Source organism: Phodopus roborovskii, unplaced genomic scaffold, assembly GCF_943737965.1.
Source record: "Phodopus roborovskii unplaced genomic scaffold, PHOROB, whole genome shotgun sequence".
Lineage (NCBI taxonomy): Eukaryota > Metazoa > Chordata > Mammalia > Rodentia > Cricetidae > Phodopus > Phodopus roborovskii.
In genome coordinates this window covers 21,135,126-21,151,735 of record NW_026126541.1, presented here as the reverse complement: position 1 = coordinate 21,151,735, position 16,610 = coordinate 21,135,126, and the positions used below count along the sequence as shown (strand labels likewise).

Sequence of the window (16,610 nt, the reverse complement as noted above, 5' to 3'; positions counted from 1 at the left end):
GATTTTTTTAAAAAATGCTTTTAGTTTGAGGTCAGCCTGGTCTACAAAGTGAGTTCCAGGACAGCCAGGGATGTTACACAGAGAAACCCTGTCTTGAAAATCAGTAACAACAAAACAAAATGAAAATTTAAAGAAGATAAAATAAAGAATACAATTCTAATATTTAGGACATATCAGTACTAAAAATGATGCTTTATTTTTCTAAGTCCAAATCTAAGTGGACCTCTCTTCCTTCATTTATGGGTTTGGTGTGGCTAGTGACTCTCAATAGCACATATGCATGGATATACACATGTGTCTGTATCGCTCCTGTTTTTTCTTGTCTGTCCATCAGCAAATGTTTCCTCATGGATCAGCACATTTGGTGCCTGAGACTGGCCTGGGAATACCGAACAGATTAGTCAATAGGCCTACCCACACTCCCATCCATAGCAAGCCACAAGTCACAAGAGCAGCATCTATGGCTATTTTTTCTATAGACCAATGCTCAACACGAAGGTTATGTGCTGGCACCTTGGGGCTCAAACTTAACGTGAGGAATTGTACTTTTAAAACCTAGCAGAGCCCACCATAACTCATCCCCAACTGCTGTTTTACATGCTGAGGTCCCAGTCGCCTCAGTATTCTTGGGGATGCTTAGGAATCTCAGTAGGAGTGAGAGCATCCCGGTGGCAGTGTTCATCTCTGTCCCAACAGTTCTGCTGCTTTGGAAAGTCCATGAGTTCTCTTCTGAGCATTATAAAACGCCAGCAATCTGGGAAGCTCACAGACACCCATCTTGCCTTGGCATCGTTTGTCTCAGCCGGGTTTTGGGTGGTCAGATGTCAGAGGGCAGCATTGTTTTTTTGGCTGGGCTTTGGGTGGTCAGATGATGTGGGGTGCTTTTGATGCAGGTGTTATGATCAGAACCCTGACTCCTGGCAAGTCTCTGGGTTTCTCTTTGTAGTCCTGGCTGTCCTAGAACTCAACTCTGTAGACCAGGCTGGCCTTGAACTCACAGAGATCTGCCTGCCTCTGCTAGGATTAAAGGCCTCAGAGATCAGTGCAGCCACACTGTCATCCTCTTGCCTGGGTTCGCAGGGCCCTCACCTGTGATGAAGCTTATAGAGATGCTTTTAGTATAAAACTTTGGCCCAGGTTTGCAAGCAAAGTAAGTTGGTTGGAAAATGAAGGGGTTAAAAGTCATGGGCTGAGCATAATAGTGTTTGAAGACTTCTTAGCAGTCATATGGCGTCTAAATCTGAGTTACTTGGGGAAAACACACTTGAATTCTTTTTCCTTTAAACACAGGATCTCATTATGGACCCCTGGCTGGCCTGGAATTCCCTGTGTAGATCAGGCTGAAACTCACAGAGATCAGCCTGCCTCAGCCTTCTGATTGCTGGGGTTAAAGGTGTGTACCACCATACCCAGCTTTGAATTCTGGTTTTATGTCAATAATATGTACTTTTTTAGATAGCCTAAAATCAGAAAATATTTGGCAACCAATGTGGTGACAAAGGCCATGATATTACCATCTTAACACAGAAGGCAACAAAAACCTTCTGTTTGTCTGATACATTACCAAGGCTGGCCTCGAACTCACAGAGATCTGCCTGCCTCTGCATCCTGAGTGCTGGAGTTAAAGTCATGCACCACCACTGCCCAGATTGGAATTCTTTCAAAGCAAATCAAATCTCACATTTGCTAACTATGACTGAAAATTGAAGAGGATCCATTTATCATGAAATCAGACTTTCAGTATTTCAGGTAGTGAGCTGAGCTAAGTTGTCAAACGAGTCTTTCCTAGATGAGGTTTTACTTGACCATCTTATTTTGTCTTTCCAGGAAAGCACAGAGCTCACCCCAGTGTCTTGTCCCTTTTCATTTAGCAGAGAGATCTGTTTGTAGGGCAAGGATCTGTTCTGGTCCCCGATCAGGTCCTTCAGGGAGACTGTTGCTGTGCCGATTAATCTGCAGGGGAGACAAGACCACACACAGCAAGCTAAGTGGGGGCATGCACGTCCACCGACCCTTCAAACATCCAACGCCCTCACATCCATCCATCCTTGTAACTGCCCTGGCAGGAATGCAGATGCTCTAAAGGGAGACACATGCCCCTCCCTTTGGCTATCAGACTATTGAAACAATGGTCCCCAAGAAATTGGAATTTCCCTAGAAGACTCGTGCAAGGAGAAGGAAAAGGTAAAAATGTGGTACCAGCCGGAAGAGGAACTTATGGGAGACTAGCAATGATTGGTCACTGATGGGTGGGCCCACGCCACTCCATCAGGACTACTTAGTTCTGTGTACTTGTTGCTACCTATTCAACATAAACCACATATCAGGACCCCAATGATGGACTTTGGGGTGGAGGACAGTTCTACCTCTTTATTTGTTATTCTCCCCAGTGTGATCGTGCTGAATAAACCTCCTTTCTCTGCCTTTTGTTATTAGTTCTGTCTTTAATTGGTTTCCTGACAACAGGTGGCTGAGCTTGGCTTATTAGGACCACCAGGGCCCAGGCTTTGACTCTAACATCTCATTAAAATCACAGTGAAAAGAACATGTGTCACTTCTCTGTGACAAGGGGTCATGTGAGAGTCAAACTAAAACTGTCCACGGAATTCTATCATGAAGGGGGGGGGGGCGGGAGGTGTGAGGGAACAACCGAATATAGGCCCCTATACTCCAGAGAGAGAGAGAGAGAGAGAGAGAGAGAGAGAGAGCCTTCAGTAGCCAAGGGAAGCCCAGATACTGCCAACTGGACAATATTTCCCCATGTCAACTTTCTTGAAGTGTTATTTTAAGTCTAAGCTGCCTGGGCTAGCTGGCTGGGGCTGACACCCTAGCCCACACACTCTGATGCAGCATTCAAATGGGAATGTGCTCTCTGCTCTCTCTTCCTGGTCCCAGGAATCACTGCAGGCCTCTCTCACTCACTCTTTGGCTCCCTGTTGCACAAGACTCATGTGCAGAAAAGTACCCGGTGGGCCTGTCTCTGGCATATGCTCCCTGGGCTCACTGGCTGCTTCTGTTTTGCTCAACCCATTGTCTGAAACATGGCAGACACCGAAAAGGTCTTTGTGGAATGAGGGGAAGAATGAGTAAGTCTACAGATAGAGTGATGAGTATCTAAACATTTTATATAAGTAAGGCCTGTTTTAAAAGGATTTTTTTTTTAACACATCCATAGGGAGTTAACAGTAACATGTTTAAAGGAAAAAGTAACCCATGTAAAACTGTCCGTAACTTGGAGGATGGAACCTGAAATGTGGGTGGAGGAAGGGACCAGAGAGGCACAGAGTCTGGATGCTTTCATTTCAATGCAGACTGCATTTCAAGTGCAGACTGCAAAGGGGATAGAGACACAGGAGGAATGATGTCGGTTACCTACAGCTCGCCTATGTTTGCAATGACTCATATTAATAGGAAGCAATGTTACAGAACAGAATATCACTAGCAATAAAATAGAAAGCTAACCACTGAGCTCCAAGTGATGGGGATGATGTTTGTGCTTATGGTGCTATGCAGGAATTTATATGGTGCCCGACAAGCCCCCTGAACCATACATCTCCAGGCCAAAAGGGATTCATAGCTCTGTTCATTCTGTTTGTTTTCTTCTGGAGACAGGGTGTGTAATCTGAATGAGAACGGTACCTATAGGCACACATGTTAGAATACTTGGCCCCTGGCTGGTGGAACTGTTTGGGAAGGATTAAGTGTGTCCTTGTTGGAGGAGGTGTGCCACTGTGGCTGAGCTTTGAGGTTTCAAAAGACTTGCCATTTCTAGAGTGTATTTGTTCGCTGCCTCTTGCTGTGGATCAAGATGTGGGCACCCAAGCAGTTCCTGCTGTCCTGCCTTTGCTCCACCATTATTAATCCCCTGAAACTGTCAGCACAGTTTATGTTTTATTTTGTTAAGTTTCCTTGGTCATGGTGTTTTGTCACAACAATAGAAAAGTAACTAAGACATGGGTTAACTAAGTAACTCAGGAAGTACATGAACTCACTGTATAGCCTAGGCTGGTCACAAAGTTACATTCCTTCTACTTTTGCATCCTGAGTGCTGGCATTACTGCCATGTTCCACTGTGTGTGTGTGTGTGTGTGTGTGTGTGTGTGTATGTACATATGTATGTATGTGTACATGTGTATTGACACATGTGTATATAAATCAGGGTAAGCCAAGCATGGCAGTACACACTTACCATCTGAGCACCCAGGGGACAGAGACAGGGTAATCAAGGGTCCAAGGCTAGCCTGGACTACATAGTAAGACCCTGTCTCCAAAACCATCCCAACAACAGCATGTGATGGAGAGATTGGCTGATTACTTTCATGTAACCCCTATGTAAAATGTATTCTTAGGCATAAGTCAAAAAATCATAAAAATGTATTAGTTTCTTTTAAAAAAAACAAAACAGGAAGTAGGCTTGGAATACAGCTCTTGCCATACTCAAGGCCTTGGTTCAATCTCTTGCACCACCAGAAACAAAATAGGAAGCAAAAGCTGAGGTCAGTGTGGATATATCCTCTCTGAAGCCTTGGTGTCGGAGTAGACACATGCATATCCATGTTCTCTGACCTCAGACTGTAGGATCTGAGGCTCTCCACATACTTCATAACTTCTGGAACTGAGCTGTTTTACTCTGGGAATAGTTGATTCTCTTGCCCAAGACTAGAGCATCATGGCATTTTCACACAGTCGGCCTAATAATCTGGGCTGTTTGCCTATGGTTTCTTGGAAGAGTGTATGTTCTGATATGGAGCTGTATGCACACACAGCTCTTAGCATATGAGGACCATTGCAGGCTCTCATCTGATAAACTTAAGACAGCCTCTAGCCAGCAGCAGAAGAGACTTGTAGCAGTCAGGTCTACCACACAATGCTGAGAACTTTATACCATACCTTAATGAACCTCAGTGTATTAAAACAATAATTAATACACCCGGAACATTATTTTCTCCTAACATGGTGAAGACAAAGATACACACCTCACTCCACCTCCACCAGACAAAATAGTTACCCCACAACAGGATGAGGGCCCTACCATTTCCACCTCAGACACCTGTGGGTCAGCTAGCCTGCGGTACATGGAGACGGAATGAAAAACAAGACAGACCCTCAATGAGATGAAATGTGAGAACTAACTCTCAAAGGTTGTCCTGACTTAGACTGTGCACAGTGCCGTGTGCACCCACACACACCCATCACAGGCACACACACACACACACACACACACACACATCACAGGCACTCACACACACACATCATAGGCACACAGACACCAACATACACACACACACACATCACAGACACACACACACACACCTACACACACATACACCCATCACATGCACTCACTCACACACACATACACACATACACATACCCATCACAGGCACACACACACATCACAAGCACTCACACACACACACACCTACACACACACACACATATCACAAGCACATAAACACACACACACACACCCATTACAGGCACTCACACACACATACCTCCGTACACACGCATCACAGGTACTCTCATACACATCACACTCACACCAGCTACTGAAACACGCACCCCCACAGGCACCCATACCATATACACACGGATCACAGGGATTCATACCATTCACTCACACACACACTCACACCATACACACACACCACAAGCATTCACACAGAGCACACACACATACATACATATATCCCACACAGGCCCACACACACACACACACACACACACACACCACACACCACAAGCATTCACACAGAGCACACACACATACATACATATATCCCACACAGGCACTCACACCACACACACACACACACACACACACACTACAGGCACTCACACAAAAAATAAAATGAGTACTCTCCCTTCTTTTACAAAAAAACCTGTCTGGTTTTGTCTAAACATGCTCTTTGCCTGGCAAGATGGGGAAACAAACTTTATCCTTCACAGTCTGTGATTCATGGTGTAGTTCTATGATTAAGAAAATGACATCATATACTTGGCATGTACTGATTTGTTTTGGGGAAAGCCCACTAGAGGCAGAACGATCTGAACCTCTTATCAGCAGTAAATAAACCTGAGAACAGGACAGGGTGCCATGCCCAGGCCATGTGGACAAAGACCACAGTAAAAGGCCTTGTGTGGGGTCGGCCCAGCGTCCTAGGCCTTGACACTAATGACATTTTGAACCTGTAAAGTTCATGTTGTGGGGGCTGTCATGCACTTCACCAGACATGCAGCAGAACCCCTGACCTCCATCCACTTACTCGATGCCCAGGACAGTCCCTTTAGCTGTGGTCATGAGGTGCATTACCTAGACTCCTGGAGGACAAAATTGTTCTCACCCCGGTAGAGCACTCTTGCTATTGTATCCACAAGTGCTGTGCTCCAGCTCTCTCTGGAGCCTTGTCTTAGTCCCTCCATTCTTTTCGCCTCTGTTTTATTGGCAAACAAATGGACAGAAGTGAATAATTTCACAGGCTAGGCTTATACATATGATGTATCCCATACAGGTCTGTCTAGGAAACTACTATATATTAAATTTTTCTTTTATATTTTGTAACTACTGCTTTTTGGTGTGTGTATTTAAAATCTTCTAGAATTGCTTTGGAAACTTTTTGAGAGTCAGGGTTTCCGCCTTCAAGATTATTGCTGTATAATTTCACAGATAAAAGCTAATTCACACACGCTGTAGCAGCAAAGAAGAGGTCAGAATAGAACCATAAGAGACAGTGGCACTACACGATGCTGTAGCAGACAGTGGACTTGTGACTAACTGGAAATAAGAGGCTTGAGTACACAGGAAGCCTGCCTGTGCTGCTCAGTGGTTCATAACCTGTTCTGACTCAGCCTGCGGGTTTCCCTCCAGGAGAGGGCAGTATCAGATGACTGGGCAGGAATGGAGAAAAGTAAAGTAGCCAATTATAAATGCTAACCTCGTTCTTTTTTTTTTTTTTTTTTAAAAAGCTTGAGTCCCATTTCCTAAGATTTACTTTCTTCTTATAAGGGGGAATTGTAAAAGAAAACTCTGTGTGTGTGTGTGTGTGTGTGTGTGTGTGTGTGCGCGCGCGCGCCTGCGTGCATGCGTGCAATGCGTGTGAGTGAGTGAAAGAAAGAGAGAGAGAGAGGGAGTCAATGTGTAAAGACTGTGTTTTGGTAAAAGCCTGGAATGATAATCTCAAAGACATCTTCACAGTGAAACTGAGCTGAGGAGAGATGTAAATAGATGCACTTCCCCCAACCCCCCAGACCTTTGACTCAACTAAAGGAAGACTGCCTACAGCCAGTCCTGCAGCTCCTCGTAGAACAGCCACCCAGGCCTGTTTTCTGGGCCATTGCCTAGCTACAGGAAACTGTGAGAACATGGGGAATGATAGCTTGGCCTCCTACACAAGGGCCAGGAACCGTTCAGTCTGGCCATAAGCTGATTTCCTTTAAAGGAGGTGACACGGAGCCAAGGACCTCTTTTCCTCCGTTACTAATGTGCTGTAACTAGACCAAGATGATATGATGTGGCGGTAATGAGGACAAGATGATATGATGTGGCGGTAATGAGGACGCCTCGTCCTGTGCTTCACAGAAAAATAAGCGCCTCCTGTGGACTGCCCCCAAGACTATAACAGATGGGCCGCCGTCCCAAAGGAAACTACAGTAGAAGGGATGCCAGGGCTTGGCTCTGCAGCTCTTTGGGGAACTCACAAGCTCCGGGTGCATCTGACACTGAAGGAAACCCAGTCACCGCCCCTGCAATCTGTGACTGTGGTAGAACTCAGAGTCAGGCCTCTTCCTATGACATGGACCTAATTCTAAGCCACGGGAATGACAGAGCAAAAGGGGGGGGGCAGGAGGAACTGAACTAGTAATTAGTAACTAAGTTACTAGTCAACTTAGTTACTTGGTGTCAGTTAAGAAGCTGTGTTCCTCTGGAAGCCTCAAGTGGTTATAAAAGAGGAATGGGAACTTCTCCCCACAGGCTGGGCCAGCATTTATAGCCACATGCCTCTGTGGTGAGTAAGGACCATGCTGGCTGAGGGCCCAGCACCGGGGTGTGAGGGAAGCTCACATACACAGCACACCAGATCCCTTCTCTGTGTAGCCCGGACACAGACCATGGACTGCTGGAAATTCCTTCACATACACTCATGCTGCTGCCTCTAGGGACTATAAACAGGGGACTGCCGTCCTCTGGGAGGAACCGCAGCCTGCAACGGGCTGGGGACAAAAACGAGTTTCCAAGTTGCTCCCAAGTCTCCTGTGGAAGATCTGGGGAGACTATGCTACCCCAGTCTTTGAGGCCTGGGCTCTGGCTGCCTGAGTTTGTCATTTTGCCTGGGCCTGTACAGCTTTGTGACACTCCTCGACACTGCTCCCTCCTCTGGGCCTGTGACCACCAAGCTCCCCCTGGTTACTGAGAAGAAGGGAGGGGACAACCACTTCCTTTAAGACAAACCAGACTGGCAGGAGTAGCGGGGAAGCCAGAGTTTCTTCTAGGACCTTCTCCTAGGCAGAAAGTGTGCTTCCTCATCGGGTTCCAATCTGCAGGGGATCCCACAGAGTTTAACAGGTCCACATCTCTGGATATTGGATTGACCACCTTTAATAACTATCAGGCTTTCTCTCCCACGTGACTGTGACATGGGGATCACCCTGGCTTGCCTTCAGAGATAATCCTCTTAGCTTTGCCAGAATTCCCCTATGCCTGATGTTTCCTCTCAGAAATTTTCCATCCACTGACCCTTCCCTGCTCCTTGGCTTTAAGTTCACATTTGGCTGTGCTGTGTAAGGACTTGAACCCCCTCTCTCTCCTCTACTGTAGCCCATCCATCCTGTACCTGTGGCAATGGCCCTGGGTATTCTTTCTCAACAAGTGGCACAGAACAGTTTCCTCTTGGACATAGCCAATGACAGCAGAGTCCCCTACCAAGGTAAGGGCCCCTCAAAGGACACATGACCTCAGTTCTCAGATTCACTTGCACCAGAGGGGCTCATCCTCACTGGTCTGTGATTCTTGCTCCATCTGTACTCTCAAAGCTTCCAGATGCATTAACATCATCATCAGTATCATCAGCATTAGCATCAGTAGCAACAGCAGCAGCAGGCCCCTGGAGATTCCAGAGCCTGGAGTTGGATTATTTCTTAAGGTAGTTCTTTTCCTTTCCTTTTATTTTTATTTTATGTGTACGAGTGTTTTGTCTACATGTACATTAGTATACTGCATGCATTCTTATTGACCATGGGGACCAGAAGAGGGAGCTTGGTCCTCTAGAGCTGGAGTTACTGATGGCTGTGAACCACTATGTGGATTCAGGGAACTGAACCTTGCAAGTTGTCCCCTGACTTCCTCATATGCACTACGGCATGCACACACACACACACACACACACACACACACACACACACACACTTGAATACACACACTCTCTCACACACACCCTAAGTAAATATAATTTACCCTGATTTCTTTCTCTTTCTATCTGACCAATTCTGTTGTCTCAGTGTTCAAGGGTTTCACTCTATGCTTGCCTTCTGCAATATGTCAGTGAAGTTCCCAGACTCTCGCTGTCTAATTCCCTAGACATTAGATCTGTTTTTATCATTCATAAACACATTCCTTCATTGATTCTCATGTGAACTTTAGAAGGGAAGGGGACAGCACAGTATAGTGATTATGAAGACAGAAACTTAACTAATTTGAACTCAACTTTGTACTATCTCATGTGCAGACCAATTTCCTGGAGCTCCAGATTCCCTATCTATAAATGGGGGATGAAAGATCTTCTCTAAGGGTGCCAAGATAAAAGAATAGCAATAAAGTCGGGCAGTGGTGGTTCACACCTTTAATCCCAGCACTCAGCACTCAGGAGGCAGAGGCAGGCAGATCTCTGAGTTCCAGGACAGCAAGGGCTACACAGAGAAACCTTGTCTCAAAAGAAAATTTTAAAAAACCCAAACCAAAACAACAACAACAACAACAACAACAAAAAAAAAAAAAAAAAAAAAAAAAAAAAAAAAGACTAACAACATGTCAAATTCTCAAAAATCAACTTTAACTCTTTCAGGTACCACTTTAGAAAAGGAAGCTAAGAGAAGCTTAGGTGGATGCTTAGATCCATGCCCCACCCAAAGCTTAAAAGACATGGGGCAGAGAAGGTGGGCATGACTGAGCACATAAAATCTCTTAGAAAATGCTGGGTATAGTAGCCCCTGCTCATAATCCTAGCTCTCTAGAATCTGAGACAGAAAGATTGCCATGAGTTTGCAGTCAGTCCAGGCTACATAGCAAGACTGTCTCAAACAAACAGGGACTGGAGGTTCAGAGGTTAACATTAATAGCATTCTCTCTGCAATCATGAGGACCAGAGTTCAAGTCTCAGAGCCCACATGGTAGGAGAACACTGGGGCTTGCTGGCTTCCAGCTTAGCCAAGAAAACAAAAGCCTCAGATTCAGGGAGAGACCCTGCTTCAAAGAAACAGGCAGAGAATGATACAGAAAGACAATGATACCCTCTTCCAGTCTCTGCATATTCATGCATGTAAGCACCCATACAAACATACACACACATGAATAAATACAGGAAAAATCATAGAAAAATAAGTATGAAACTACTAGAGAAAAACTTAAGGAGCATTCTTATACATATAGGCATGGGTAAAGGCTTTTTAGACAGGGTTTTGATAACTTGGGAAATAAGGCCAATAATCAGCAAATAGGATCTCATGAAGTTAAAAAGCTTTTATATATCAACTGTCCATCGAATGAAGGCTGGGACCTCCCAGGCCTAGAGAGGAACCTACTACAATTTTGTTAAATGACAGGTTGTCAAAATGCCTTCTAAATGTTTATGCTTATACCCATCGGTTAGTGCTGCCCTCAGCCTTAGCCAGAGTTTCTCTGAAGTGGGCAGCAGTCAGTGCAGGATGCATAAAAGTGCTGAGAATAAGTTTTATAAGTGTGCATCCCTAAATGGGACATCTATACCAACCCCCCCCAACCACTACTCAGACCTTCCTGCATCTCATCATCTGCTGCTACTATATATGTATCTATTTGTTGGTTATCTGTTAGAAGTTACTGTTTTCTTTTGCTTTGTTTTGCAGGGGTGAGAATCAAACCCAGGCCCGCATGCCTTTCCACTGAACAACACCCTGACCCTCTCTGATCAGACAGGACCTCTATAAAAGGTGTGGGGCGTCCCCAGAGCCTTGAACTGCTGCTGACATCAGTGAGTGTTTGTGGAATGAGTGAGTGAACTGACATTGTCATTGGAGATGTCCAGTGACTCTTGCAAATTGTTTGTAAGGTATAAAGCTTCCTCTACTAAGAGCTCAGCCTCCGAAGAGCAATGGGACCATGGCTGTAAGGACTCAGGCATTATGCTGGCCTGCCCCTGTCTCCTGGCAGAATACACTCAGGCAGTACCTTGGCCAGCCCAGGGTTCCAGGAGTACTAGTCTGCAGGCAGGTGGAAAGGACCCCTTTAAAAGACAGGACACCCCTCCTCCTTACGCTCTCTTTTGCTCTTTGCTTTCTCTTTGCTCTCTTCCCGGCTCCTCTCTCTCTCTCTCTCTCTCTCTCTCTCTCTCTCTCTCTCTCTCTCTCTCTCTCTCTCCTCTTCTCTTCTCTTCTCTTCTGTTCCCAGTGTCTCTGTCTCTTTTCCCTTCTCACTCCCTTTTCTAAATAAACTTCTCACTTGAGCCCTGTCTGCCTGGCGTGTTATTCCCTCCGCCCCGTCACCCTCTCCTGCTATGGAACCCGCTACGCTCTCCCACGTGGTCCCTTATCTAGGGACCCCCACAGGGACACCCCCTCCTTCTCCAGCTTTATTTTATCATTAAAATAATAGAACAACAATGACCATGTTGCTATTCTCTTTCACCTCCCAGCACATCCTTCTCCAGGTCAGTGCTCCATGCTGACCAGCTCACAAGACCAAAATGGAGGCCCTAGGACTCTTAGGAATGACATTGGTCTCCCTGAGGTCCTGTAGTTCAGTCTCTTATTAGGACAGGGCTGGGCCCTGCCATAAGTTACCCCTACATCATGTAAGGGAGTGGTTTCTTTAGGCTGCATCTTGCCCTGAGAGATTCCATCTGCAGGCAGCTTTTGAATCCATTTTGAGGAAGCAGGATGACCCTGCATCCGGGTGGACATGTGAATGGCACCATCCATCTGACACCTTCACATCACAGACCAAAAACTTGGAGTAAAGGGTGTTGCTGCACTATAAATTTCTCAGCTCCATTGAGAATATAGGGTCACATGGGCATATTAAAGTCATAGTAGGAAAAACAGGGTCAAGAACTTATCAGACACAATAGACCAAGGAAGGATGCAACCCCTTCTCCTGTACCCCATTAAAAAGATGGACTTCCAATACTGTGATGGTGACCCGTCATCTGACTACCTGCTATATGGCCAGGGGATGGACAGACAGAGAACTCCCAACTGTCCCAAGGCCTTCAGTTTCATTGGATCCTCACTGCTGATGCTGGAAATGTCATCCGCCGGTCTATCTGCTCACCCACCTGGACCTGCTGTCCACACATCTGCTCAGCTGGCCATCTCTTGCCCTCCTCACTTCACTGCTGCAGCTCCGCGTAGACCCCGCACTCCCACTCTACGGCCAGCAGCCAACAGTTTTTCCAGCCTCTTCTGTAGCTGGATTTGATTCCTGTCTCACACCCAGCAGGACACCATCATATTTTGTCAGTTTCCCAGCTTTGGCCTCTAGGATTTCTTTGCCATGCCTTGCCTTTTGAACCCTTTGGAGCCATTCTGTGATGATGTAACGTGAGTGCGTGTGTACATACCTGCTTACTTATGAAAACAAACTTTTATTGTGTGACGTATAACATGGGACCTGAGAGTTAATATTAGTAATTAAGGTTGGGATAAAAGAACCTGTGATTGTCTCGGTTCAGGGCTATCAAGGAAACAGGGATTATCTAGCAAATTGCTGCCAACAAAGCCACCATGACTTAAGACTTTACCAGTTAGTTTATAAATCTAGATACTGGAGAAATACACAGACAGCTGTCTATGTTTCTGAGACCTATCCAACATCCAAAGACATTCATCAGTAACAGCCCTATCTTCTCATACAGGTGTTGCTCTGCTGAAAATACAGACTTTTTGTTTGTTGTTTCTAATCAAAACTAGAGATTCCTCTCCATATCTGCTCTGCTCAGGTTTCCACACGGCTGGTGTGAAAGCTGTTCCCAGCTTTTCTCTTGTAAGAAAACTTTTCCTGAGAGCTTTTCTCTTTTAAGGAAAACCGTATAGCCCATGGCTGCTGACCTCTGACCAAGTGCTCTCAGGAGAGGTCAGGACAGCTGCATCATTCTCAGGAGGGAGCCAAAGCCTTGAGAAAAAACAGGATTAAAGTCCATCAGGCAAGGTCTTTGAAGCAAAGCTTCTCACAAGCAGCACCACACTTTGTCCCAGAAAAGAATTATTTTCATTGCAAACCACAGTTTTTTCTGTGTTCTTTTGCTCAGGAAGTTAGTATATTTCACAACTTAAATTTGCCATTGTCATGTGTGCATCCTTACATACTAGTGTTTACCGGGCTGCCTCTCGCTCTCATTCTTGCGTCCTGACTCTAATCCCTAGAGCATGTGTGCACACACTCACGCACGCACCCACAGAGGGAGAACAGTTCTGGCCTCTGTGAGAGGGGACGTTAGCATTCCCCGATTAACTCCATTCACTTCCACTTAAGGAGCCCGGTGACCTTCTGTGTTTTGCTGAACCCCTTGAGCCATACTTCTCTTATCTGTCAATTGAGGATATGACTGACTGACGGAATTATTGTGGAGACTACGTGCAGCTACATGGAATAGTTGTAGCCCAATCCCTGGATTTCTGTAAACCCACAAAAAGAGCAATCATATTGTTCATCAGGAAGTTAAAGTAATGCTTCTCTAATTATATCAAATGTGTCCTAGCTACTGTACTGTAGTTAGTTACCCTTGTAAAGATGAAGGAAATTAGTGAGTGGCAAATGAAATCCCAGCTAAACCTAGAACCTTGCCCAGGGACCAACATTCTGACACTGTTGCTAACTTTACACTGTGTGTGTGTGTGTGTGTGTGTGTGTGTGTGTGTGTGTGTGTTGGGGTGGGGGGATGTGGTGGTGGTTTTGCATAAACACGAACACTCATGCAAACAGAGAAAGAACCCTGGAAACACAGGTTCCTGCAGAGATAATTATGGTCATTGTATCACAGACATTGTCATTTTCATTCTCCAGCAGTCCAATTTGGATCCCGTTTATAACATCCTTGTCTCTACTGCCTACACACTCCTCTATCTTCTTTAATCTATAGACTGGAACTCCACAGCCTGGTCCAGCATTCACATCTATCACAATACCATCTAGGTCCATAACCTTTCTCCTCCTCTCTCCCTTTTGTAGCCCCTCCCCCCCTTGACTTTCCTAGGCATCTGTAGAATCCTTCCTGCATCTCTCCAACTCGGAGGGACAGCCAGAACGTCTCCCTGGGACATTCGCACTGCACTATGCTAGGGCACTCAGCTGGCTCACATCATTTCTCTCCCTCTCTCAGGACCGCAGCACTGTGTCAAGAATATCTGATATCCACCTGGGTTGTGCACACGTTTTGATTGTGTCTGGTGGGAGGGTAAATATGATTGCTGCAATATCACCTTCACTAAAGCAGAACTGCTAAACTATGGGCACTTCAAGGATGGGGATCCTGATGCTGGCAGACAGTAAGCAGTTTACCCAAGGCCCACTCCCTAGTGATGGCTCTCTAACCAGCCTCGTTCTGGCAGAAGGGCATAAGTGACTAACTTACACAAGAGCCTTGAAGATGGCGCTGAATGCGAAGCTAAACACAGCAGCTATGGAGATAACATATGTGCTGAGCACTTATCTCAGGCCTGGCCTGATATCTGCTTTCCCAAATCACCTCTATATTCATTCAGAGCTGCGTAGGACAGGACAGTGATGCAGGGAGAGGCTTGGCTCCTGTGCTATGGTTTGGTGATCAGGGTTGCTAAGGACCAATGAGAAGATGTCACACTTGCAGTGTAATAGCCCATGTAGGCCAGGCAGTAGATGTAGATGCCTTGCTTGGTGCCATTTCCTTCTGGGCTTCCTTTGTGAATGGGCATGTGTGTACATGCATGTGTGTGTACACATGTGTACATTCAAGGACCTGGCAATCTCTCTCATTCCTGCCCATCCAGGAACCAGGCCACTGTCCTGTAGGAACTCCAGTGGATGGCAGGGATCAGGGTCCCTGAGTCTCTGAGCCCCAGGTGTCCTATGCTTTCCTAAGGTCGGTGTGAAGATTTGATGAGATCTGATCTTGGACCACATTTTGACCAGTGCTGGGTATGAGCATAAGCATCTCTAACAGCACAAACAGGCCTTCTTAAAGGGGAGCCCAGGAAAGGCATCACTACTCCGACACTGACGGTGGTTATTTTTTGTAGGGAAGGTGTTGTCTCTTTTTTAGAACTAGGGAGAAAAATTTCTTCCATCTTAGCAAAGACAGGATCTGTCATTCTACCTACAATCTTGTTCCAACATGTCTGAGACTTCCAGAGTAACAAAAAAAAAAAAAAAAAAAAAAAAAAAGTCAAGACTCCAAGTCTGGATGAAAATGGCCTGACTCCATCTCAGGCCTGCTGAGTGAGCTTGAACAAACTACTCTGAAGAAAGAGGCCCTGGCTCACTGGGTGCCTGTTTGTGGGTTCTGGGCTAGCTGTTGGTCTCCAAGTGGAGCCATTGCTTGTCTGTAGAGGGAACTACCTTTTATCTGGACAAATCGTTCCACTGTGACATCTCAGAATGGACTTCTAAAAATACCCCTTCATGTGCCTCCTAAGAGCATGAGGCTTTTGCCTCCTCTCCCACTCAGCTCCTTTCCCACCCTCAATCCGTTCAGAGGCCTGAAGGGGGGCAGGCTGCAAGCAGCATAGAACAACCAACTGGCTCCCAGCCTGGAGCAATATCCCCCCTGCTGCTGAGTCAAAGCACAGCACACTGGCTAGTCTCTGTGGGTGTGGCCGCCTCGCACAGGCCAGCCCAGGCAGCCTGGCACTGTTTGCTGACAGGCCCTAAGCAATAGAAGGGCAGAAGCCAAGTGGAAACTTGAGTTTGTACTGCCAGTCTCCATGGCAACAAGTAAGTCAGCATAGAGAACATTCTCAAACTGGCAAAAAAACCCTCAGCCCCACCCTGAGAAGCCACCCCTCCCCCGGCAGTGAGCAGATCCCTGGAAAAAAGCCAAACACATAGATACTTTGTAAAAAAAAAAAACAAAAACAAAAACAAAAACAAAAAAAAAAACAAAAAAACACACAGCTTATTCCCCGATGGCTGTCCCTCCCTGAATGCACAGGTAATCTGACTGGCATAGATGTATTGCTGGATTGGTGGAAATGTCTAGAAAGCCAAAGGGTATGCATGGCCCTGGCACGCTCTTAGTAGGGTAAGTCTCGGATGATGGAAACACATCCTCTGCTCCATGCTGAGGTGACTCAGGCCAAAATGTCAAGATAGCAAGCGACTATACAGAGACATCTTTAGGGCAGAGAGCTGATCTCATTAAAAGAAAACACCGGCCCCCATGGTG

At 46.0% G+C, this 16,610-nt stretch overlaps 1 protein-coding gene across 4 annotated transcripts in view; it reads right to left on the bottom strand.

The window, feature by feature from the left end:
• Myof (myoferlin) overlaps nt 1-16,610 on the bottom strand; it is a 138,516-nt gene that overhangs the window by 92,020 nt on the left and 29,886 nt on the right. For all 4 annotated transcript variants that reach the window (XM_051199900.1, XM_051199902.1, XM_051199901.1 and 1 more), the window contains exon 4: nt 1,845-1,953. In XM_051199900.1, the coding sequence (XP_051055857.1) occupies nt 1,845-1,953 (109 nt within the window). The remainder of the gene's footprint in view (nt 1-1,844; nt 1,954-16,610) is intronic.